Source organism: Chaetura pelagica, unplaced genomic scaffold (assembly GCF_000747805.2).
Source record: "Chaetura pelagica isolate M959 unplaced genomic scaffold, ChaPel_1.0 scaffold159, whole genome shotgun sequence".
NCBI lineage: Eukaryota > Metazoa > Chordata > Aves > Apodiformes > Apodidae > Chaetura > Chaetura pelagica.
The window spans coordinates 2,831,354-2,854,721 of record NW_009954555.1 but is presented as its reverse complement, the minus strand read 5'-3'; the positions used below and the strand labels follow the sequence as shown (position 1 = coordinate 2,854,721).

Below are 23,368 nucleotides of genomic sequence, written 5' to 3'. Positions count from 1 at the left end.
AGGTGGTGAGGAGGAGGAGGAGGAGGCGGGCAGGCCCCGGCGGCCCCAGGGCGGCAGGGCCGGCAGGTGGGGAAGGGCCCGACTAACCCGGCTTTGGTTTCCCTCATTTTGTGTCCATTTCCTGCTGCCGAAAGGCTTTGGGGTTGTCTGCGATTAGGAAATAACGAAGCAGCCTTTCAGCCGTGATTAGGAGCCGAAGCAACAGCAGGTTAAAATGTTACCGGCCTTTCCTTGTTAGATTTCTCTGGTCATGTAGGTTTGTGTGGGGTTTTTAATAACCTTGCAGGAGGAATTCTAAGGAATTCTGAGGAAAAAGGCTCTGGGGAGACCTTATTGCAGCCTTTCAGTGCTTAAAGGCTGTAAAATAGAAAGATTTATAAATAGAAGACAAGGATTTTAGTAGGGACTGCAGTGATAGGACAAGGGGTGATGGTTTTAAACTGAAAGAGGGTGGATTTAGACTAGACTTGGTGTTGCAGGAGGTTTTCACCACCTCTGGTCAGTACCTCAGTAAAAGTTGGTAGCTTGCTGTCAACATTTCTTAGTGCTGAGTAACCATAACCTTACAAAAGTTGGGGTCTAGATGGGATACAGGTGTTAAATGAGACACAGGTGTTAAATGCAGCCACAGCCCTGGTAAATCCCTCACCAGGTCCAATTAGCCCCACCTGTACTTTAATGCCCCAAAGTTGCTGTATTTTCTTACAGCATCAGCAGAAGTTTGAGCAATGAGTAAAACCATTCTGTGGATTCTTACCTACCAGGAAGAAGGGAAAGGCCTCTGAACATAAAGATCAGCTCTCCCGGCTGAAGGACAAAGATCCTGAGTTTTATAAGTTTCTGGAGGAGAACGATCGTACGTTGCTGAATTTTGATGCTTCAGACAGTTCTGATGAGGAGGAGAAGTTTCATATACCACCTGAGACACTGGAGGTACCAGGCCCTATTTTGTAGTGCTGAAATAAATTATTTCACTGATTTACATGTTAACTATTTGGGTTCAGTGCAAGGCCTAAGTATATTTGGGCTTCTAGAGGCACAGGTGGCTGGGGAGGAGCTTCTGCAAAGATCACCTGCAGGTGTGCAGCTTGTAATCCAGAAATCAGCTGTGGGTTTGAACTGAGCATGGGGAGGTTGTTAAGGATTGTGAAAGCAGAGCCTTAGAAGTGTGTCTTTGGTTTTGTGTCTCCTTCTCCAGTGAGACCGTCTTGTGCCTCAAGTGATTTGTTTCCTCCTTGATGTTTGATGCTGTTGCACGTTGTATTGATGCAGCAAAAAGCTGCAGGGCTTAAGGAGCTTTTTTGGAATTTGTAATACCTGTAATTTCATCAGTGCTTCACACAAAGTGCTGATAACAGCATTAATAGAAGTCCCTGCTGCCTGCCTCCATCTGCAGTAGCTACTCAGCAAAAGAGGTGGGGCCAGAATTGTTTAAACCTTTTTTTCAGTCTTGGTATTGACTTCTCTAGGAAGCAAGTGATGAAGATGAGGAGGAAGAAGAAGAAGATAAAAAAGTCAAACGGAAGAGAGCTTCCTTCATCCCTGTGAGCTTGAAAATGGTTGAAGAATGGAAGAAAGCTGCAGAGGTGAGCAGGGAGTTGGAATACAGGGCTCTTGAGTGGCCTTTAAACATTCTTCCTCATCTATCACTGCCTCTAAGACACCAACTTTCAACTTGTTCAGTTTTCACAAAAATCCCCAGAGAAAATGTGTGTCCTACAAACAAGGTCATACTCATAGAACTCTTGCTGCTTCAGTGTTACTTGTCTTTGCAATTTTTCTTGGGCTGCAAGATGAGAGTTCTCCATCTGAGGGAGGAGCTAGAGAAACTTGTGTGGCTCAGAAGAGGTCAGAATGGTTAACTTCTGATTTTTCATGCTCTCGCTAAGCTTTGGCAGCTCTGAGAACTTTTGAGTTGTATTTTGAGTTGTGATGAAATGACTTGCTGCTTCTGACTGAGAGGGGGGAGGGAAGGGTCAGATTGGATAGTTGCTTGCAGCTGATTCATTGCTTCTCAACCTCCAAGCAATCAAAAGCCCTAGAAGCACATTTTGGAGCAAGGTTGGCCACTAGTACTTGTGAGCCTGTGCCTTAACAATTTTCCTTTGCATTATAAGATGCAGTTATTCTTGCAATCAAACTTGCAATGAATTCCAAGAATTCCAGTCCCAGTAAAGTGCTTCAGAGTTCCAGAACATTGCTTGCTTTTTCTCCTCAGCAACACTTTTTCTTTCCCCAGAGAAACCTGACTCCAAAGCTTTTCCATGAAATCACTCAAGCCTTTAAAGCAGCTGTAGCAACCACCAAAGGAGACAGTGGTGGAACTGATCCCAGCAAGTTTCAAGTCACTGATGCTGCAGGTGAGTTGGTCACCTTACTGCTCCTGTGAGAGAAGGGAAGCCATTTGGTGGGGAAGGTTTAGCTGTTGGAAGAGTGTGGTGGTGATAAGTCATGGCAGGACTTAACTTACCCTTTCACAGGCTTCATTTCACTTAAGTAGCTTATCTTCTTCCTGGTGATGAGTCCATGCAGTGGTATCTCCTCTGGTGTCTCACATTGTTTATTTCTGTGATTCTTTTTTTTTTTTCAAGTGCCTTTAATTCTTATGTTTTGGGGGCAATTGGTGGTAGAACAGACTCCTAGTCATGGGTCAGGCTTCTTTTGTGCCTGGTTCTGTGATCTTGCTGTTTAGATGAAAAATTCTAGGCTAGGACAATCTGATGTTTTTCAGAAGCTTGTGGGAGCACAATAGTTCTGCTACAAGAATTACTGCCTTCAGCTCCTTGGGGAGCTCTTTTCAGGTTAGCTGAGAAACCAGGCATATATGGAAAATCACTTAAAATGCTTTACTGATATATTTTTTTAATTCTTTTTTAACCAGTGTTCAATGCCCTTGTGTCCTTCTGCATCCGGGACCTCTTCCACTGCCTGCAGAAGCTGCTTCTCCTGAAAACCCCAAAGAACAAACTCAAGTAAGTCTGAGGAGATTGGAGATTAAATTTACAGTCATTTTAGCCAGGTTCTTCCTTCCTCAGAAGTGCATCCTGTTATACTAGGCTCTGCCCATTTGCAGAGGACATATGGCTTCAACAGAAGAAGATCTGGAATTGCTCAGGAGCACTGAGTTAGAGCAGTTAGGGCACAGCTGGAATGGAAACAAGCATGCAACTGCAAAAACAACAGCACAATAAATTCTATTCCAGAATGGCAGCATTGATCCAGTACCTCTGTATTACATTCAGCAACACAAAGTGATTTGGCTAGAGAGGAGGAATGACAGTGTTAAAATCTCAGCTGCTGCCTGGAAGCTGGGAATTCTCTGGCTGTAGTGTGGGTTAGTGTTCAGAGAGTTTCAGAGTCAGGCAGGGCTCATCACTGAGTAGGTAACAGGATGGCTTACCTGGGAGCAACTGGAAGATTTGCTTGAGATCCAGTCAGTACCAGTCTGAAGTCTTGCTGGATGAAACTTTATAGCTCAGTCCTTTCTGGGGTTTCAGCTGGATTCAGTTTTAATACTTAATAGTTTAAGCTCTTTTTGTTTTTTTCCATTGTTGGGTAGAGTGAGAACTGAATGCCTTTCAGATGTATTTTCAAGGTAATTTTGATGGCAGTTACTTTTAATTTCCCTGTCACAGATGAAGAGTGAGCTAAATTATGGATTCCTCATTGACAGGGGTGCCTAGTCTGAGGATTAAATTCCAGTGCTTTGTGTAAATACCAGCCTCTTTCCTTCCCAGGCCTGGCTTCTACAGACTGTGTCTGAATTTTGGGCTGGCCTGGGGAAACTGCTTCCTGAGCAGAGTGTTAGAAGAGACTGATTCTTTGTCTCACAACTAGTTTAATCCCCAAAATAGATTTCTTAATTTATTTATTATTTTTTTTTTTGCTACGAGGCAGCTTGCTCTGTTCTCAGGCAGTGAGATAATATCAGTGAGAGGGATTCAGGTCTCCACCAGCCCTTCTGGCTATCACAGCTCTCTCTGTCACATTTCCAGAGGTTTGGGACTCTGCTGGGAAGCTCTTTGAACTGAATTTCCCAATGCTGTGCTTCAGGCAGTTTTTAGAGAGTAGAATTACTTCTTTTCACCCATGACAAAATTTTTACTTCTTGCTTTGCAAGCACTTGTTTTTACTCCCTGCTCACCTCTGCAGCTTTCTTCCATTCTTCAACCATTTTCAAGGAAGGGATCTTTTATTTGTGCTGCTGAAAACTAGTTGATTTGGTGGGTTTTTTTTAAAGCTAAACCCAACTCTTGCTTGTTTCCAGAATGGTCCTCCCTTCCACCAGCCCACTTTGGAGCAAGCTACGACAGGACATAAAAGTGTACCTCAGCTCTACCATACAAGTAAGACATTTCAGCATGTTTGTGGTCAGTCTGTGCACGGCTGGGCTTTTGGTTCAGGTTATTTTGGTAGGGGACAGTTAGGGTGTTGCATCTGTAAACAACAGGAACAATAAAACAATTAACAAAGCAGGGAGCAATGTAGCTTCAATGCTTTTCCTTTTGAAAATACAGTTATTTCAGTTTAAAAGTGACTTTTGGGTCATCACAATTCTGGGAAACTTGGGTATTGGCTTCTATGCCTTCTTCTGTAGTGGAGCATAAATAAGACTTAACTGGCTGAGGCTGCAGTGGGCAGGAGCAATCTCACTGAGCCTTGAAGACTTGGGCATCTGAGGTTCTTGTCTGTTCAGTTCCCTGTCTTGTTTTGGAAGTATTTGATCTAACAAACAATTTGGATGTTCACTTGGGCAGTTGGGTCAAAATAGGTGAAGAAGGTCTGGGTTAACATTCTGGCAGTTCATTCTGTCTTTATTTTTCTGACATTAATATTTAGTGGGCTTCTAAAGTAGCTTGCAGTGCTGTGCTCCTGCATTCTGCATCATGAATTCAGGTTTTGGCAGTATGATCTTGCTACTTGTAATACTAAGATGATACTATGTTAATCATATTTGGAGATGTCCTATGTGTAGTTATGCTCCATCTCACTAGGATATTCCCTCCATCTAAAGTTGCTGATGTCTGGTGTTTCAGAGAAAATTAATTTATTATTTTCCCTGCCTCAGTTAATGTGTCTTTTTTTTATTTGCATCCCTAAATTTGGAATATTAAAAACGAAGTGACAGCATTGTAATACTCATTCTTCAGAAGCTGAGAGAAGGAGATACAAGGAAAGACAAAGCAAGTGCTGGTATCTCTCAGCTGTAAGCTGGCAGAATGACTTAGCAGAAAGAGCATTTGATCAGAAGAGCTTTTTTTTCCTCTCAAGTTGTGGTGGCTCTTGCCAGCAGCAGAAGATTGCAGTAGGAAAGGAAAAGCTGGCACTGCAGTCCCAGTGAAGTCATCCCAGCTCCTGTGTGTACTTCCCAGTGCCCTCAGTCCCAGGCTGTGCCACAGAGTTTTCCTGACTTGGAGATTTCTGACCAGTATCTTCTCCTTTCCTCTTGGTCTGTGAGGGTCTTTGCAAAGGAGATCCTCTCACTCCCCAATCTTTGCAGTGCAAGGAGGGGAATAAGGAGGAAAGTTCAAAGTAAGAAAAATGCTTCTGCTTCCAGCAACTGGGATTGCAGCCAAGAGGGGGCACTGCACCAGGCAGAACCTCTCCAACTGGAGTGACTTTGAGCTTATCATTGCCTTCCAATTAGAAATTTGCCTTCAAACTAGAAGCTGGGTTTGGCTCCAGGTGGGCTGAGCTGAACAACCTGGAAATACCAAGGTGTTTTTTCTTATTAGTTTGTCTAACCTTTTCCGAGCTGGAGTTGGCTTATTACCCAGTAGTATTCCAGCTTCCCATTAAAGAAATCCTAGTGAAATCCAATAAGTTGTTAGGTAGCTCTGGTTGCTGTGTTGCCAAGCCTAGTGTAGCCTGAGGAGGTTCTTGTGGTGCATTGAGTATTTGTAGTGAGATGACAGAGGCACTGGTGTTGTGCTATCTGAGATGTCTTAAGCTGTTTCCAGACTTAGCTTTTGCAGTATAAAAAATAGGTTTTACTGGGATGAGCTCAGGTGTCATCAGCCATCCAAGTCCAGTAGTCTGTACCCACATTTGCCAGGATGGATGTGCTTTGAGGGAAGTTGTCTAACCTGCCATGTGTCTGCTCCTTTCCCAGTAAAGCTTTTGGGGGTTTGTTTGATCTTTATAGGGAAGGCTGCTCTTCCAGTCCTTTGGTAACACAGAAATACCTGGAAACAGCAAAGCACAGATGCTTGATGGTAAGGGAAGAGGTGATGAGGACTACACACTGATCATGTTGGTTTTTTTTTCCCCTCCATAGCTCCTGTCTTGTCTAACAGAAGCCTCAGTTGGTGCTGCAGTCCTTCAGCATGTCATTTCCACAGTCCCTTACTATTTGTCCTTCCCCAAGCAGTGCCGTGCACTCCTCAAGGTAAGGTGACATGCTCTGATACATCACTTGGATCTGAGGCACTTCCTTTACCCTTTCAGTTCAGCTTCTCATCGTATTTGTGCTGGATCCCATAACAATTCAGTCTCTTGTGCTCCTCTTACCTTTTCTTTTGGTCCTGAAAGGGGCTCCTGCTCCTCTTCCAGGCCCTCTAGGTGCCATGAAGCTGGGGGAGAGTGAGCATGTGTGTACCTGCTACTAATCCTCACACAGAGTGACATGGAGGGCTTGTGGGGAAGCTGCTTCCTCACCACAGATGGAGACAGTCCTCCCTGTATGTGTGTGTCTGGGATAGTATTTCATTCTCAGGAGCTGGGGGTGGAATATTTTTGCAGAAACTTAGTCACAACTGCTGAGCACCGAGACCAACAGAGGAGGCGGGGAAGGGAGCAACAGGGTGACATTTAAATGGAAAGCTGCTAAGTGACATTTCAGTGAGGCTGGGAACCCTTTGATGATAAAGATGAGTGGTGTAAGTGATGGGAGGCTGGTGCACCTCAGACCTGCTTGGGATTTTTTAGTAGGCTTTTTCAGCCCTGCAACTGCAATCTTCCTTATTTCCTGCAGAGTTCATTAGTGCAGATAAGGTAGGTAGTTTCTGGGTATATCAGCTGTGATTGTGGTCCAGCTGTACCAGATGCTTCCTGACAGGGTCAGCCATGTCCAAACAAATCCATATTTTGAACAGGCAAATTTAGACAGGCCTGTGAAGAACAAAATCTAGTAATTTGCTTCTCAAGAAGTTGAAGGCAGAGACCAATATGTGATTGCTTTATGCAGTGCAGAGATGTGTAAAACTCAGATTAGTGAGTATACATGCCAGTGGTGGGCTGTCTGTTAGCCCAGACCTCTGCACAAACTGAACTACCCCTCTCCAGCTGGTGTAGGTGTTTTCATGGTGCTCTGGGTGCACAATCAGCAGGTTAGTACCAGAGTGACTAAGAGTGTTTCTCAGCTGAAGTGCTTCCTTACACAGGTCCTGCCTCTGGCTCCAAACTCTCCTGCTGCTCCATCATTTGTATTAATACAGTGAATGTCCAAGGAAGTAGAAGTAGGTCAGAAGTACCACCAGGAGATATATCTCAAGGATTTTAACCTATTTGCCCAGAGGGGAAAAAACATTGGTAAATTCTGAAATCAAACCCTTTCCAGAGACAAGTGCAGCTTTAATAGCATTCTTTGAGAAACTAGAATTTATTGTTTGTGGTGAGAACAGGAGTGTAATTACAGTGTAGTTGTATTTTGCAGAATTCAGTTGAGACATTAAAATTACTTTTTTTCTTGGGCTGGGAGATGTCTTGGTAAAATATGTAGTCTGGTGTGGTGGTGTTGTCTAGAGGAGGTGAGGAAGCTTTGCAAAGCCTAGATTGTCACCTGGACTATGCTTAGAAACTCTAATGTGTATTTAAGCACATGAATAAAAGTGCAGATATTTTTCAGATGTGGTAGTTTTGAACAGTTTCCTGTATTGATGGTGGAAACATCAACCTTTCCTTTTTGCATGGGCTCACAGCTAGAGTATGAGGCCAGGATTGCTGCCAGTGCTGTTGTGACTGATACTATGATAATACAACCTCCCATTTTTGTGTCATCTTCCTCCTTGTTTGTTTTTTCAGTGTGAAGGAGGGAAACTCGGGCCTTCGTGTAACCAGGAAGAGGCTCTTTGTCCCTTGGCTGACCTCTGGTTTTATTTTCTCTTTCAGCAAGCAATTAATTTATGGAGCACAGGTGAGGAGACAGTGAGAGTGCTGGCCTTCCTAGTGCTGAACAAGATCTGCCGTCACAAGAAGGAGGCATATCTGAGTCCCCTGCTCAAGGTAAGGCTGCTGCTTCTGTGCTCTGCAGCTTTTCTTTCTCACATGATATGCCAAGACCTTAGAGCATGAGCTTGTAGGGTAGGTGCTGGAGATGGTGGCTACCTCCATGAAGTTAAGTGAGTAAGAAGCTCTGCTTCAGGTCAGAGTGATGTCCTGCTCCTGCCCTCCCTGCTGGAGGAATATTCCTTTGAAGTGCCGTGTTTTATAAAAAGAACATTTAGCCTCTGGTTTGGATGTAAGTGGGTGGAGAAGCTTAATCAGAGAATCACAGAATGTCTTGAGTTGGAAGGGACCTCTAAAGGTCATCTAGTCCAACCCCCCTGTAATAAGCAGGGACGTCTCACACTAGACCAGATTGCTCAGATCCCCATCCAGCCTGACCTTGACTGTCTCCAGGGAGGGGGCTCCCCCACCTCTCTAAGCAACCTGTGATCCACCACCCTAATATTAAAGAACATTTTCCTAAAGTACAACCTAAATCTGCCCTTTTCTAACTTAGAACCATCACCCCTTGTCCTATGTGATGTGCCCTTGTGAACAGCTCTTCCTCAGCCTTCTTACAAGCTCCTTTTGGCTGTTGGAACCTCACAATAAGGTCCCCCCAAGAGTCTTCTCTTCTTCAGGCTGAACAAGCCTCACCTAAGAGGTGCTCCAGCCCTCTGCTCATTCTTGTGGCCCTGATATCATGGTTTCCCTCTTGTTTTACATGGTTGTGTCTTGTCCTCTTCCCTGCCCAGCAAATGTACATTGCCTTTGTGAAGAACTCCAGGTTCACCTCCCCCAACGTCCTGCCCATGATCAGCTTCATGCAGCGCACGCTGACAGAGATGTACGCCCTGGACACACACACCTCCTACCAACATGCCTTCATCTACATCCGCCAACTGGCCATCCACCTGCGCAGTGCCATGACCATAAAGAAGAGGGTAAGTGCCCCTCGGTGTAGGAGGAGTGTCCCCCCCTCTCTGGGGAATGTTTGGGGAGGGAAAATTACAGTAGACGCTTCAGGCTTTTGGTAATGTCTCTAAAACGACAGTCGTTATAGATCATGGAGCTGTTTTAGTTGGAAAAGGCCTTGAAGAGGGAGTCCAACCATTATCCCAGCACTGCCAAGGCCACCATTAACCCATGTCCCTCAGCACCACACCTACATGGCTTTGAAATCATGAAATTCATGGGTGGTGACCCCACCACTGCCCTGGGCAGCCTGGGACAGGACCTGTCAACTCTTTCAGTAAAGAAATTTTGCCCAATATTCAATCTAAACCTCCCCTGGCACAATTTGAAGCCATTTTCTCTTGTTCTATCTCTTGGTAACTTGGGAGAAGAGACCAACACCCACCTCACCTACAACCTCCTTTCAGGCAGTTGTAGAGAGCAATAAGGTCTCTTCTTGGCCTCCTTTCCTCTAGACTAAACAACTCCAGTTTCCTCAGCTGCTCTGCATTAGGCTTTTGCTCTAGACCCTTCACCAGCTTTGTTGCCCTTCTCTGGACTCACTCCAGCACCTCGATGTCTTTCTTGTAGTAATGGGCCCAAAACAGAACCCTTGCATTTAACCCATTTCATAACATGCCAAGGAATATTTTTCCAGGGGCTGGGAGCTTCATCTCATAGCTGCTGGTGTGTAGAACTTCAGCAAGGAAGGAGAGGAAAGACAACTGCAGGGTTCAGGTCTCTTTTTTTCTCCCCAGCTTGCAAGAGTTTGTGATGTACTTTCTGTGTTGTGCCTTGGGCACTCTTTTGGCACCCTGTGGAGCTGCTGGTTGCAAAACCTTGAGGTCAAGAAGATTAGGAACCACCTGGGCATGTGCATCTCTCCAGTGAAGACCTCGCTATTGAAAGGACTTAGTTGAACAAAGCAGCTCAGACCTTTTGGGAGCAGCCCTGGCTTCAGCCCCCTCCAGTCTGACCTCAGCAACCTGAGTCAGATTGCTAATCCTGGCTTTATTCATATTTAGCAAAAAAGACCCCTATAGATTAATTGTTCAGCTGCCCCCAAACATTGCGGGGTTGGTGACCAGTTAAATCTCCTTGCTGTTCAGACATGGGGATAAATAAGCAGAGATAAATTAAGTCTGGGTTGCATAGACCCTAATTGGATTGCACTGGCTTCTCACACCCTCAGTCCTGGCCCAGACAAGACCTAAATCCACTGGATTTCACAGCTGGGGAGGGTTGTAGGAACTTAAAATGACAATAGCACAACCAAAATATACAAATCCAAGTAATAAGCCAATTAATTTAAATGGAGCAGTGGGTGATTTTAGAAGGTGATTACAGGAGCAGATTGCTTCTCTGTGCTGTGCAAGAGCAGCTGAGAACAGAGCTGCTTGGTACATCTCAGTGACCTGGAGAGAGCTGGGAGAGCTCTTCTGTTTCTAGCTGCAGCTTCAGTCCCTACTGCAAGGTTTGGTCCAGTGGCTGCAACTGAGGTTTTCTGTCCTTCTTTCAGGACTTGCACATCTTGCTCCATCCATGCAAAAGAGGAGGTGGTCTGGGCTTTGATAGTCTGTCTGAAACAAACACAAGTTGGAGCTGAGGCACCTTGTGAAGTGCAGACTCAGCAGTTCTTGGTGCAGTTCTGGGGAAGACATGGGCCTGCAGAACTCCTTGGAATGGGTGTCCTTACGGGGAACTCCTGCATTTTTCAGGCTTTTATTTAATCTGGCACTATGGGCTGCTTAAGCACATGGCAGGGAGAGTGGAGGGTTGCCCAAACATTCTTTAAAAGATACCTCTTTTAATCTTGAATGCTGAGTCAGTGTATAATTGCATGCCAGGCACCCCTGGCCTGTTTTGGTGTCAACCATAAAGTCTGCCTGAGAAACAGAGCTGGAAGTTTGTTCTCAGCTCTGCTATAATTTTTACTCTGCAGTTGACAAAAAATTGAACTGTCCTGTGTAGTGTCTTTTCCAAAAGCAGGGAGGAATGCTGGGTTGATCACTTGGTCCTTGCTTTGACAGTGACTGTTTGTAGGAATATCTTTAAGATGAGCACTGATAATAACTTTCAGAGTTAGTGAGGTGCTGGGTAGGGGGTTTTCATTACACAGTCCTCAAGTGGGAAGGACAAGCTGCTACATAACCAACCAAAGGAACTGGAGTGCAAAGAGGGGGAATTCAGATGCTAAGCTTGAATCAGTAGCTTCCTGCCCTCTCTCTGGCCTGCACAGACCAGAAGGCAATTCACAGGGGTGTCACACAGGGATACAACTTTCCAGCCTTCCTACTTGTGGGACACCAGGGACTATGGGTAAACGGAACAGTTAAAGGTTTCCTAATTCTTGGCCACATCCCACCATCTGCTTTGAGCTGAGTCATTAGATCATCCTTCTCAAATGAGCCTGCTTGTAGAGAAAAGCAGTCTGTGTTGCTCATTATTTCCTCCAAAGCACTGACTGGTACCAAATTGTGAGGTTGCCAGTGGAGCATCTGAACTTACTGAATGGTGGCTCAGCCATTGGCATCAAAGCAACAGCCAGACTGTTAGTTACTCCTCTCTTAAGCAGTACACAATGTCCTCTTGGAGAATGCTGGATGAAATGAGTCCTGTAGAGAAACCAGAGTGAACTCCTCTGAAATGCCACATTTTCAAGTTTGTGCTTGGTTGTTTTTTTTTCCCTTTTCCTGCAGGAGAACTTCCAGTCTGTTTATAACTGGCAGTATATCCACTGCCTGTATTTCTGGTGTCGGGTTCTCAGCACAATCTATCCTAGTGAGGTCATGGAGCCATTGATCTATCCTTTGACCCAGGTGATCATTGGCTGTATAAAGTAAGTAAGATTATTTGTTTTCCTTTTTTTTTTTTTTTGGCTGTACTTCTCTGTCTTGCTTGATGTGGCAGAGCAGTTATGAAGGGCTGTTCCTCTTAGATGACTTGGAATTGTCTGAGGGCTGCTTCTGATGATAGTATTCCAGGCAAAGATGTGTTGTGAGCACCTGTGTGTTGAGGCAGTGAGGTAGTTGAGGTGTAGGCTGTTCTTTCCCAGACTAAATTCTCTGTAGAGGAGAAGTTGCACTCTGGATGGTCTGGACCAAATAATCCTCCCCATTGTACAAAACCTCAAGGAAGAATCTACTGAGTTGCCTCAGGACCCAGCAGTGCCAAAGTACAGAAACAAGTCTTAGTAAATGCTGTAGAAGGTGTATTTTTTGTGCATATTTGTTAATATTTGAAGAACTAGAATGTATTTATTGTTTCTAGTATGTCTCTGCTGCGAATTTCTTTCTCTTTTCCCATCAGTTTGTATGTTTATGTATGACCTTTGTGTGCTTTAAAATGGCTGTTTATAATGAGCGGGGAGGGAATTTCTGAATCTCTGGTGATCTCTGCAATCCTGTTAGCTCTGTTAACCAGATTCTCAGCTTTAAAACACCACCCGCCTGGTCTGGAAAAGCTCCCAAGTGGTGATGAAGATAAGCAGGTTTAAACGATCGTTAAGAGTCTGCATCCATCCCTCTTCCCATCCCCTGTGAGCTCAGGCTGCTTCCCACTGCTGTTGTAGAGCTCTGCTTGTCCTGCAGATGAATCCGGGCAGTTTTCTACCTGTCCAGGCACATAAATCAGCTGTCTGGGGCCAAGGAAAGGTGAATTGGGTGTTTTAGCAAGAGAAGGAAATAGAATTTGTAGGTGGACAGGCCTGCTTGGCATGAAGTACAGTTACTTCTGTAAGGCTTCAAAGATTTGGGAACCCAACAGATGAGTTCTAGGGTGGGAAAATAGAAATAAATCCCACCCTGGCTTCTTCATTGAGCCAAGGCCAGTGTGCAGGGTGTAAAAAAGGAGTAGGCAGGTTAGGAGATGTGGGGATGATGTGGCTCCATGGGCCTCACTCCATACCCAGGATGGCATCTTCCCAGGTACAAGCAGCTTCTCAGTGGTGGTGGCTGTGCTGCCCAAACCCAGAGCAGCCAGTCAGGCTCTGTGCCACATCCCCTGCTGTAGATGTGTCTGTAGCAGCTGAGTGCAATGGAAAAAAATGAGTTGTTTCTAATTGGAGATAAAATAATCTAGCCTGCAGGTCAAGGGTTTTGTTTTTGGAAGGCCCATTTAGGGGGTTGTATCTGCTTGGGGGCTGCTTTAGTACCTGACTGCTGTGAGCAGCTCCTCTTGTGGAGATGTTGTGAGCTGGACCCCTCTTCTTGCTTCTCTGGGCTGCTCAGCTTTGAGAGGGGAGCGTTTGTGATCAGGTGGGTTGGAAGCATGCTGTGTAATGTCTGGAATACCTTCATTGCTGCTGCTGGGGTCTAGTGTCCTTGGCTATATCCGCAGGGTGGCTGAGCTGGGAGGAGGCTCCTCTTCCCCACTCCCTTTTGTACCGGGAGATGGCGCCTGGCTCCAGCGAACGGGGTCTGTCTGTCCCTGGGACTCCTCATGCTGCCCTGGCCTCTTACACGAGGGAAGCGAGGGGAAACCACCATCCACCTAAGGCTTTTTGCTCTAGGCAGGTGCCAGGGCAGAATTTGAAAAGTGATTAAATAAGAGAACTGATAGAGCCTGCAAAAAAACCCAACAAACTTCATTTTCTTGTTCCCTCCTTCTTTCCAGCAATAAAACACATGGAAACTATTTTTAACAATGCATGTTTCAGAGGTGGACCCCATGTGTGTGTCTGGAAGTTTCCTGTGCTCAAGATGTGGTCCAGAGAAGTAGGAGTACTGAAGGGAGAAGTGCTGGATTGATGGTTTCTGACTGGGAACAGCCTCACTGCTGACTTAGCTCATGGCATTGCCATGTAACAGAGTGGTGCTGTTCTCACAGCTGAAAGGTTGCAGTTAGTTTAACCAGTGGGGTAGTGTTGTAGGTACTGCAGAGATAGAATGTGGAGGAGATGCTTCCCCCTTCTTTGCTTTGTGCTTTTCTCTGTCTCCAGTCCATAAGTTCCTGCTTTTGATTTCTGTGCTTGCATTTGCCTGAGTTCAAAGGGTGTTGTTTTTTTCTTGCAAAAAACTCCTGTTGTCCCTTTTTTCTTCATCCCATAAAATATGTTTCTGACCATGTCTGCTTAGATTTCTACCTTGCTCCTGGTCTAAGCTATGAAAATGAAGTTCCTCCCTGGCTTGCAGCCAGATGAGGATTTTCTGTGCCTGTTAAGTTTGGTTTCCAGCCTCTCAACACGTAGAGGGGAGAAAGCAGGTACAGGCTCCTCCATGGAGGAGCAAGCACAGCCTTGGTGTCCCTGAGCAGCTCTCTCAGTGTCCTGTCCTAGTCCTCTCTAGCCAGAGGAAGATGGAGGTTACCCAGGAGTATAACAGAAGGAGCTTCAGTGAATAAAAATAACCCTTGAGAAGCCTCTAGGCTGTTCTCTACACCACAGCCCAAACCCTGGTGGTGGTAAGACGTCAGAGAGCACTCATTGAGATGAAATGTGAGTGAGTTTGAACCCCCTGGAGTGACTTGGAGTTGGACCTTCCTCAGCAGAGCTGGGCCCAGCTGTGTTGTGTATTCCCTGTGCATCCAGGCACCGGGAAGCTGGGCAGATTGTTGCGTCGCCACGCACTCTAAAATTAATGGTCTTGGTTTACAGTAAATCTATACACTTAACAGGTTTATTCCTTGATCAATTAATTCCTGAGAATGGCTTTCGTCATCTCCAGTGGTGCCAGATCAGGGTGCAAAGTAGATTTATTTCTGTAATGGAACCAATGATAATTATTTCACTATTTGGAGAGGGGGAGATGCAGGTGATTTATGGTGCCTGGTCAAGCATTTTTTATTACTTTCTCCCCCCCTCTCCTGGATTGCTCACCTAGCTCTTTGGGGAGGGGATCATTTATCAGATTGTGTGCCTCTTGTCTGGGGACTGGTTTTTTGTTTGGTTTTTTGCTTGTTTGTTTTTTTAAATAAATCTTGTTAATGCTGGAGACACCCATGTCTTCAAGTGCAGGTCATTCAATGTGAGATGGTATCTGGAGTGGCAGAGTAATAAGCTCTGGTGCCTTTTAGGAAGAGTTTTGTGTTCTTCCCTCTGCTGTTGGCTGATATGCTGGTGGAGGTGACCCTCTCAGTCCCAATCTTATGAAGGAAGTTGGCTCCTTTCTTATTATCTGAGTGTGTAGTACTTTGAAGAGTGAGTCAGAGAAAGTCTGGCCTCTTCCCTTCCGTGCTGATGACCAGCTATTCAAATGTTCACATTGTCTTGCTGAAGGAGACAGGAATGGCTCAGGTGCTCCTCTGGGTTGGAGAGAGCTGAACAGATTTTGTTGAGAGAGGTCACTGTCATTCCCACTGTCCTTGTTGATATACTGGTCACTGCCATCCAGCTGCTCCTGCCCCAGTAGTGTTCCACACTGCAAGGGTCAACTCTGTGGGCATACAGAGGGTATGTAGCCTGAAATGGGGAGAAATCTTTCTCCCTGTACCCCCTCTAGCAGGCTGGGTAGCCCTTTTCTTGGTCAAATGTGCTGCTTTATATGGGTATTTTACTTCTGCCACTCTTTCTTGCGTACCTACCTGTGCTGGGAACTCAAGAGCTGAAAGTGTTGAACATGAAGTTTATTTCAGAGGCTGTTCAGTCATCTGCAAAGCTCTTGTAGCACTTTCTCCCAGCAGAAGCTGGAAACCCAGTGCTTTGCTGCAGGAATTTGTGTGGTAGTGCTGTAACTTTAACATCTGTGAATTTTATTTCCAACTGTGGGGTAGCTACAGCAGTTTGCTGGGCAATGCTAAAGCCTTCTTTTGTAGATTAGGAAAGGCTCTCAAGTGTCACTTAAGGCTGCAGGTGCAGCTCCTGTAGAAACTTGGCCTGAAATCCTTCTTTTTTTTTCCTTTTCAGGCTGGTACCAACATCTCGTTTCTACCCTCTGCGCATGCACTGCATCCGTGCCCTTACACTGCTGTCTGAGAACACCAGGACCTTCATCCCAGTGTTGCCCTTTATCCTGGAGGTTTGTTGGTTCCTGCTAATCTAACAATGGCTGATGCCTACTGCCTACTAACCACACTCACCATACCCACCCACAGCTTCCAAGGTTGCCCAGTTTGCTTAGTCCCTAGAGTCCCTGGCAGGCAGCATCAGGGAGAACGATTTGTTTGGTTAGCAAATAAGATTAAGCTTCTATTGGACTGAGTATCTGAGATCAGCTGGGTGCAAAAATACATTCCTGGGTGGTTTAACTAATGCAGTTGGAGTGTGCAAAGGGTTTGCCAGAGAGTCAGAGGCTCAACTGTTTGTAGTAACTCCCCAAACTGTTACTTGATCCTGCTGATGTGTTCAGACTTGAGCAAAAGGAGGAATTTCTTTTTAGCTGCAGACAGAGAGAAATGGAAGGAAAAAGGCCCTTCAAGAATTAATAAATTATTTAGGAAAAATACCTGAGTGAATGCAACCTGGCAAAGTGCAATATGTTTGAATTACTGGTGCTAAGAGACCATCCAGCTTTCCCACATATCAGATGCCTCACAGCTCTCCACATAGGCCTTTCTGCTGGGAGAAAGTGGTACAGAAATGGTGCAGCCATATTTCACTGAAGGAGCATGACATTAGCAGGATGAGGAATGCGAAAGCCCCAGTAGGTCAGCATGAGGCTTGGAAACTAAGGAGGAGGAGGAAGGGGGACTTCTATAATAAATGACCTGAGTCAACCAGGCTCATTCCTAATCAAGTTTTGTTGAAGCAAAGGCTTATTGTGGTTTGGTGGTGGTGTAAACGTCCTTTGCAAACCACATCCTCTGAGCCTGTGGAAGGCAGTGGTGTTTATAAATCTCCTGCTCTGCTGCACCCTGGCCTGTGTGGCTTTGCCATTCGCTGCTTCCTTCCTCTTGTTCCTGCATAGTTGATGCTTTGCCAACCAGATGTAGTGATAGAGGCATCTCCACTCTGGGCTAGTAGAGCTTGGGGTTAGGATGGTGTCTCTCCATTCAAATTTTTAGTACTTGGAGACATAAAGCCTTTTTTCCCTTGGGGCTTTCCCCCCCCTTTGCATTCTGGCCCCCACACCTCAATGTAACCTGTGTGTAGGGCCCCAGCCAGACGTTACCACGCTGCACACTTAGCTTCCTCCCAGCTTCCTCCAGCCTCAACCACATCGGAGCCTGCTGTGAGGCACTGCTGGGCTTGGCCAGGTGTTGGTGACAAGGGGAGATCTTTCACATTACTTGAGCAATTATTTTGCTCTTAACTTCTCAAACCCAATGTGGCTGGCATGATGTTGACCTCCCATGTCTCCCTGCAGCTGTCAGCCTTTCCCTTCTTCCTGCCTGTCCCCTGCAAGAGATCCCTCAAATAATCTGTGGAGTTCCTAAGAGCATGAGGACTTTTTCATCTATACTTCCATAGCTTCCCATCTCCTTCCTTCTCTCTGTTAGAGTTACCTGAACACTCTTACAACCCTTAGTGTTGTAACCACAAGCTATCTTTGGACTGGAGATGTATTCCAGCTGTGTGGATGAGATAGGAAGCTTCAGCTTTGCATGGCCAGCTGGAGAACTGATACTTTTGGACATTCATACATCTAAGTACAGGTCTGAAATGAGTTTTCTACAAGACATGGACTCTTTGGCCTCTTTGCACAGAGAGGCAAAACTAGAACTATAGACAGACTGAGCTGAACCGCTGCACCAACTGAACCTTTCCTTTTCCTCATTCTCCTCCTTCCACCACCAGACTGTAGCTCTTAAATTCTGGCTCACAGCCCTGCAGGTACCAGGGGCTGTCTGAGTGAAATCATGCCTGACCAACCTAATAACTTCTGCAATGAGGTGATTGGTTCAGTGGATGAAGGGAGAGCAGCAGATGTCGTTCATCTTTATCAAAGTTTTGGATGCCATCTCCCATAACTTCCTCACAGACAAGCTGATGAATTGCTGACTAGATAAGCAGACTCTGAGGTGTGTTGGTGGCTGGCTGAACTTCCAGGCTCATGCTGGGATCTGTGGCATGAAATCTAGAGGGTAGCCACTAGTCATGCACCCTGATTGATACTGGGGCTGATACTCATCATGTTCATTAATGCTTTGAATGGTGGGGCAGAGTGGCACCATCAGCAAACTTGCAGATAATAGCAAGCTGGGAGGAGTTGCTGATACACCAGATAAGTGTCCTGCAATTCAGAGGGACCTTTTCAGCTTGGAAGAATGGGCAGGCAAGCTCAACAGAAAGAAATGCAGCATCCTGCACCTGAGGAAGAGTAACCAGAGGACAATATCCTGCGGGCTGACTGGAAAGCAGCTGTGAAGAAAATGACATGGACAATGTGTTGACCAAGAGCCAGGGATGCACCCTTGCAGTAAAGAGACCAGTGGCACATTGGGCTGCTTCAGGTAGAGCTTTGCCAGCAGTTTGACTGTGGTCTTTCCCCTCTGCTGAGCATGAGTGAAATCATGACTGGAGTACTGTCCAGTTCAGGCCTCTCCAGGCCAGGAGACATGTGGACATACTGGAGAGAGTCTAGGGAAGAGCCACAGAGATTGAGGGATTGGAGTATCTGTCATGAGGGATAGGCTGCAAGAGATGAAACTGTTTAGTTTCAAGAAGAGAAGGCTCAGGGGGCATTTTATTAGTGTGTATGAAATAAATGAAAGGAGAAAGATGAAGCCAGTATCTAGTGACAGAACAGGGTGCAATGGGCACAAACTGGGACACAGGAGCACCTGCTTCTGAACATCAGGAAACACTTTTTTCCTGTGAGGGTCACTGAGCACTGGCACAGGTTACCCAGGAAGGTTGTGGTGTCTCCATCCTTGGACCTACTCAAAAGCAGTGTGGACATGATCATCTTAGGCTGCTGGCTGGTGGTGGCCCTGCTTGAGGAGGGCGGGTTGGACAAGATCTCCAGAGCTCTCTTGTAACCTAAACCACTCTGTGAATGAAAAGATTGAAGCCAGACTTTTGTCAAATCACAGTGACAAGACAGGGGGCAGTATCCAGAAAATTAAATACAGGAGGTTGCACTTAAGCATTGTAGGGGCAGGGGGAACCAACAGCAAAACTGAACAGTTTAATATGGTAAGGCTAAAACAGGATGCATAAAGAGTGGAGTATCTCTCCTTGGAGATACTCAAAATCTGACCAGACTGAGTGCTTCAAGCCAGCTTCTGCAGAAAGTTGGGTAGCTTGTCTGAACAAGAAGTAATCAGACTGCCTCAGGAGCTGAACTGGGCTCTCTCAGCCCTCCCCTCAGCAGTGACTGACAGAGCTGAGGGGAAGCTGCAGGCAGCCCCAGCAGAGCTCTGCATCCCTGCTGTGAGCTGGCCTGGGGCAGCCAGCTTGGGGCTGATCAAAGCAGATGCCAAGAGGCTTTTGCTAGAGATTGGGAGAAGGAAAGGGGGGGAGATGTGGTGATACAGTGGCAGTGCTGTGGGTGCACAGTTGGTTCCTGGTTTGCTCTCTGGCAGTGAAAACTGTGTGTCTGAGCACCCTTCCCACTAGCCACGTGGAAACTGTTGGTGAGGTGGAGATTGCCAAAAATCCCGCTCCTTCCTGCCTGTATTGCCCTGTCCTTTCCTCTGTCTGCTGGTGGTTATCACTTCAGCCACGTTCTTGGCTTTGGACATTTTCTGGCCCTCTAGTCCCTCATTATCCCCTTTCCACACTGCCACAGGATTCTTAGACATCAGTCATCCTCTCCCTCAGTCTGGCTGTTAGCTGATCCATTCTGCACAGGCCTGAGATGGGAACCATGTTTTCCCCTTCCCACAAATTCTGACAGGCTCCTGAGAACATCCTGGGAGAGTTTCAAACCCTCTGGTTGCATTTTCCCACTTGCCTAGTGGCATGTTAGGATCCCACAGAGCCCGATGCCTTTTGCTTTAATGTGTCTGACCTCAGGGATCAATACCACTGTTTTGGCCAAAGAAATAACCATGCATAATGAGGTTTAGAGCATCGATTCCCTGGGCTAGGGCTCTTTGTTTTCACAAGCCACCAAGCTTGTCCCTTCCTTCCAAATAACCTGGACTGACAAATAAAATGTAAAAAAATCAATAGTCGTCTCCATGCTTTTCTGGCCTGGGGGTATCCATGTGACCTGAACACCCTCCCTTTCCTCCTCACCCTCTGGCAATCTGTGCTGCATCCACACTGTGCTGGGCTGGTTGGGGTCTGATGATGAATGTGCTGCTGCTGCACAGTGGGAATAGAAATTATTTCCTGCTCAGGAGGGTAAATTAAAAGTGCTGGTGACAGAGAGAGGAGCTGTAGTTTGCTTTTGAGGTGCCCCAAAATGTGGGTGGGCAGGATAGACTCCTCACTAGCCCCCCTCAGTGCTTGTCATCAGTTATGCAAATGATTACCAACTGTTGGCTGATTATTTTTTTTGTTTGTTTTAATGAGATTCCATTGCTACTGAACCTCCCCTGATGGCCAATTGTTATCCCCTGATGGAGTTTTGTGGGAATTTGCCCTGGATCAAGTGATTGTTGCAGTTCTTACCATCTTTTTCCTGGGGTCTGCCCCTACCAGGCTGGGAAGAGGCACATTCATATTGCTGCTTGTTTTAGAAATGTTTTGTTCTTTCATGTATCACAGCTCCAGAGGAAGAGCAGCTCAGCACACAGGCTTGGGGGATGGTGCCCTGTTGCCTGATACCTTCCCAGGGCAGTAGGACCAAGGCAGATTCTGGCTGTAGGTGATTTCAGCTGAAGACAGCTTTCCTAAGTTCCAAATGTCACCTTTTGGGGACGTGAAGAATGGAAATTCCATTTGTTTCATGTTACCCTTCCCCCAGTGAAGCTGGGAAACTCCTCTCAGAAAAAGAGGGTGTGGGGAAAAGACTTTCATAGTCTTGATTACAGTTTGTTGAATTGTAAGCCAATAGTGGCTCTTCTTAATTAAAACAAGACTTGAGATGCCACCCTGGAGAGCCAGTCTCACACACACATAAAAACTTCCTCTCTGTTTTCTTCTTCCTAATGTCTAAGCTTCATCCCTTCTGTTTCAGAAATACTCCTCTCCCCAGCCAATGATCATTAAACAAGCTCTGGAAAAACACAAAAGCAAAGGTGCAGCTCTGCCTTTTGACATGACATACTAGTCACTGAGCAACCAGCTGGACCCTTGTGTGTTCTCATCATTTCAGTGAGCAGGGTGCATGGTCTCCTGTCAAACTCTGAGAAGGGGCCAGTTTTTCTCCATGTCCCTTCCTATAAATGGAATGTGTCCATGGAGAATAATACACTCTTATTCAAAGGCTGTTCAGTTAATTGGGAAATGTGTTAGAATAAAAACCTTGCCCAGTAAGGGGGGGTCTGTTAAAAGTGCTTGTTGGTCTCTCTGCTTCCTAGGACAACTATTTCAGTGGCAATAAAATGGTAATGGATTTCATGTAAGCAACATTTAGTATTGTTGTTGTAAAACTTTTCACCTTAAGGGACAGTTTCAGAATAGATTCGACCTTTGTCGTGGCAGCTGTTTTGTTTTGTAGTGTGATCATCTTTACACTCAGTTTTTTCTGTTGTAGATTTTCCAACAAGTGGATTTCAACAAGAAGCCAGGACGTATGAGTGCTAAACCCATCAACTTTGCAGTGATCCTGAAGCTTTCCAATTCCAACCTGCAGGAGAAGGCCTTCCGAGTAAGTGGAGCCCCAGCAGTCAACACTGCCCAGCTTCTCTGCAAACAGCAGTTATTTCTAGAACTGTGCTTTGTGTTCCTGTCCTCCTAAGACTGGAGACTCATTTCCCATTCTGGGTGCTGTAGGGTTTAGTTTGTATCTGATATTTCCATTTCTGCTTCCCTTACCCAGGATGGACTCATTGAACAGCTCTATGATCTGATGCTTGAGTATCTGCATTGCCAAGCCTGCAGCATTGGATTCCCAGAGTTGGTTCTTCCCACTGTCATTCAGGTAAGGTGTGAGACACTTCTTGGTCATGCCTTGAATATGCACAGAGTGGGATAAAGGTGTTTAAACTAACAGTGAAGTCAGGATGGTCATGAGCTGTTTACCTTTTCTTCATGATAGTATTTTACATTTTGGGAAGTCTTGGGAAGGAACAGGCATTGCGTCTAAGTAGGAGGCTGAAGGTAGGTGACAGTGACTGTGGAGTTAGCCACTCCTGTGGGAGTCAGAGTGGAACAGAGAGCTGCAGAGCTGCTGTGGAGATGGGGTTTGAGTAGTGAATGTAGATGAGTTCTTGGTAACTCAGTTGTTTCAGTACCTGTGCTCTGTGAGCCTGTGCTTTGCCTTCCCTTACAGCCTCCCTCATGTGCTCTCCACAAGATGGCAATCTTCCCTCCTTTCACAGTGTCTCCATCACCAGGGGCATTTTCTCCCCAAATCCACCCATACAAACCAGTACAATTCCTGTCCCATCCCTCCTCCTTGCTGCACCTAACAGAACCGCTGCAAAGTAGTCTTCTTCTCCTCTCCTCTGGCATTCCATGGTGTGGGCTGTTCTTCCCAGCCTCTTCATGTTTGCATACTTCATTTTCTGTACTAAAGCTGCCCAGCAGTACTGTGCATGTGAGTGTGTTGTGCATTACCCTTCCCTAATACCTTGGTTGCTGGGTGGCTTCAGCTTTGCATGAGCAGTGACCCTTCTTCGAACAGTGAGATTGCTCAGCATGTTGGAACCTGTTCCCTCCTTCCTCTCTAAATAAACTCAGGAGTGGCAGGTGTCACACGAGTTTGGCAGAGGGCTGCTTTCATCACCTCTGTGGGGACACCAACCTCTGCTTTGGTATCTGCTGTGAGACCCTGTCGTTTCATACCTTGTTCATAGAATGGTTTGGGTTGCCAGGGACCTTAAAGCTCATCTCGTTCCCTGTGTCACAGGGACACCTCTCACTAGACCAGGTTGCTCCCAGCCCTGTCCAACCTGCCCTTGTTGCTGTGTTGCCTCTTGTTGACATGAGCAGTGTCTGGGTTGGGACACACAGGCTGCTGGGTAGGCAAAATTCCATGTTCCTGGTGTATGGAACAGGCTGGCATCTGTCAGGGGCTGTGTCCCTGCAGGCTGGCACAGCCCCTTGCCTGGCTGGCAGCGGCTGCTCTGTCTAATGTGAGCTGACAGGCACTCTCTGCTGGGGGAGCAGCTCCTGTGCCTGCTCCTCACTGATGGGCAGTGAACAAAGCCCTTTCCTCTCAGCCAGCAGCTGTTGGGAGCATCGGAGCTGTCGGAGCCGACGTTCCAGCCGGAATGAAAACCGGCTGCCGGGCCTTTGGCACCCGGCGCCCCGTGGCTTCCCAACACACCCTGCGAC

The 23,368-nt window shown here is 46.3% G+C and overlaps 1 protein-coding gene across 1 annotated transcript in view; it reads left to right on the top strand.

Annotated features, from left to right (window-relative positions):
- The window catches only part of NOC2L (nucleolar complex associated 2 homolog (S. cerevisiae)), a 50,396-nt gene that overhangs the window by 7,971 nt on the left and 19,057 nt on the right, over positions 1 to 23,368 (top strand). The window contains exons 3-14 of the mRNA XM_010005255.1: positions 765 to 933; positions 1,470 to 1,586; positions 2,240 to 2,360; positions 2,882 to 2,972; positions 4,268 to 4,346; positions 6,278 to 6,388; positions 8,110 to 8,223; positions 8,961 to 9,149; positions 11,859 to 11,998; positions 16,001 to 16,112; positions 21,624 to 21,737; positions 21,909 to 22,010. Coding sequence (XP_010003557.1) covers positions 765 to 933; positions 1,470 to 1,586; positions 2,240 to 2,360; positions 2,882 to 2,972; positions 4,268 to 4,346; positions 6,278 to 6,388; positions 8,110 to 8,223; positions 8,961 to 9,149; positions 11,859 to 11,998; positions 16,001 to 16,112; positions 21,624 to 21,737; positions 21,909 to 22,010 — 1,459 coding nt within the window. The remainder of the gene's footprint in view (positions 1 to 764; positions 934 to 1,469; positions 1,587 to 2,239; positions 2,361 to 2,881; positions 2,973 to 4,267; positions 4,347 to 6,277; positions 6,389 to 8,109; positions 8,224 to 8,960; positions 9,150 to 11,858; positions 11,999 to 16,000; positions 16,113 to 21,623; positions 21,738 to 21,908; positions 22,011 to 23,368) is intronic.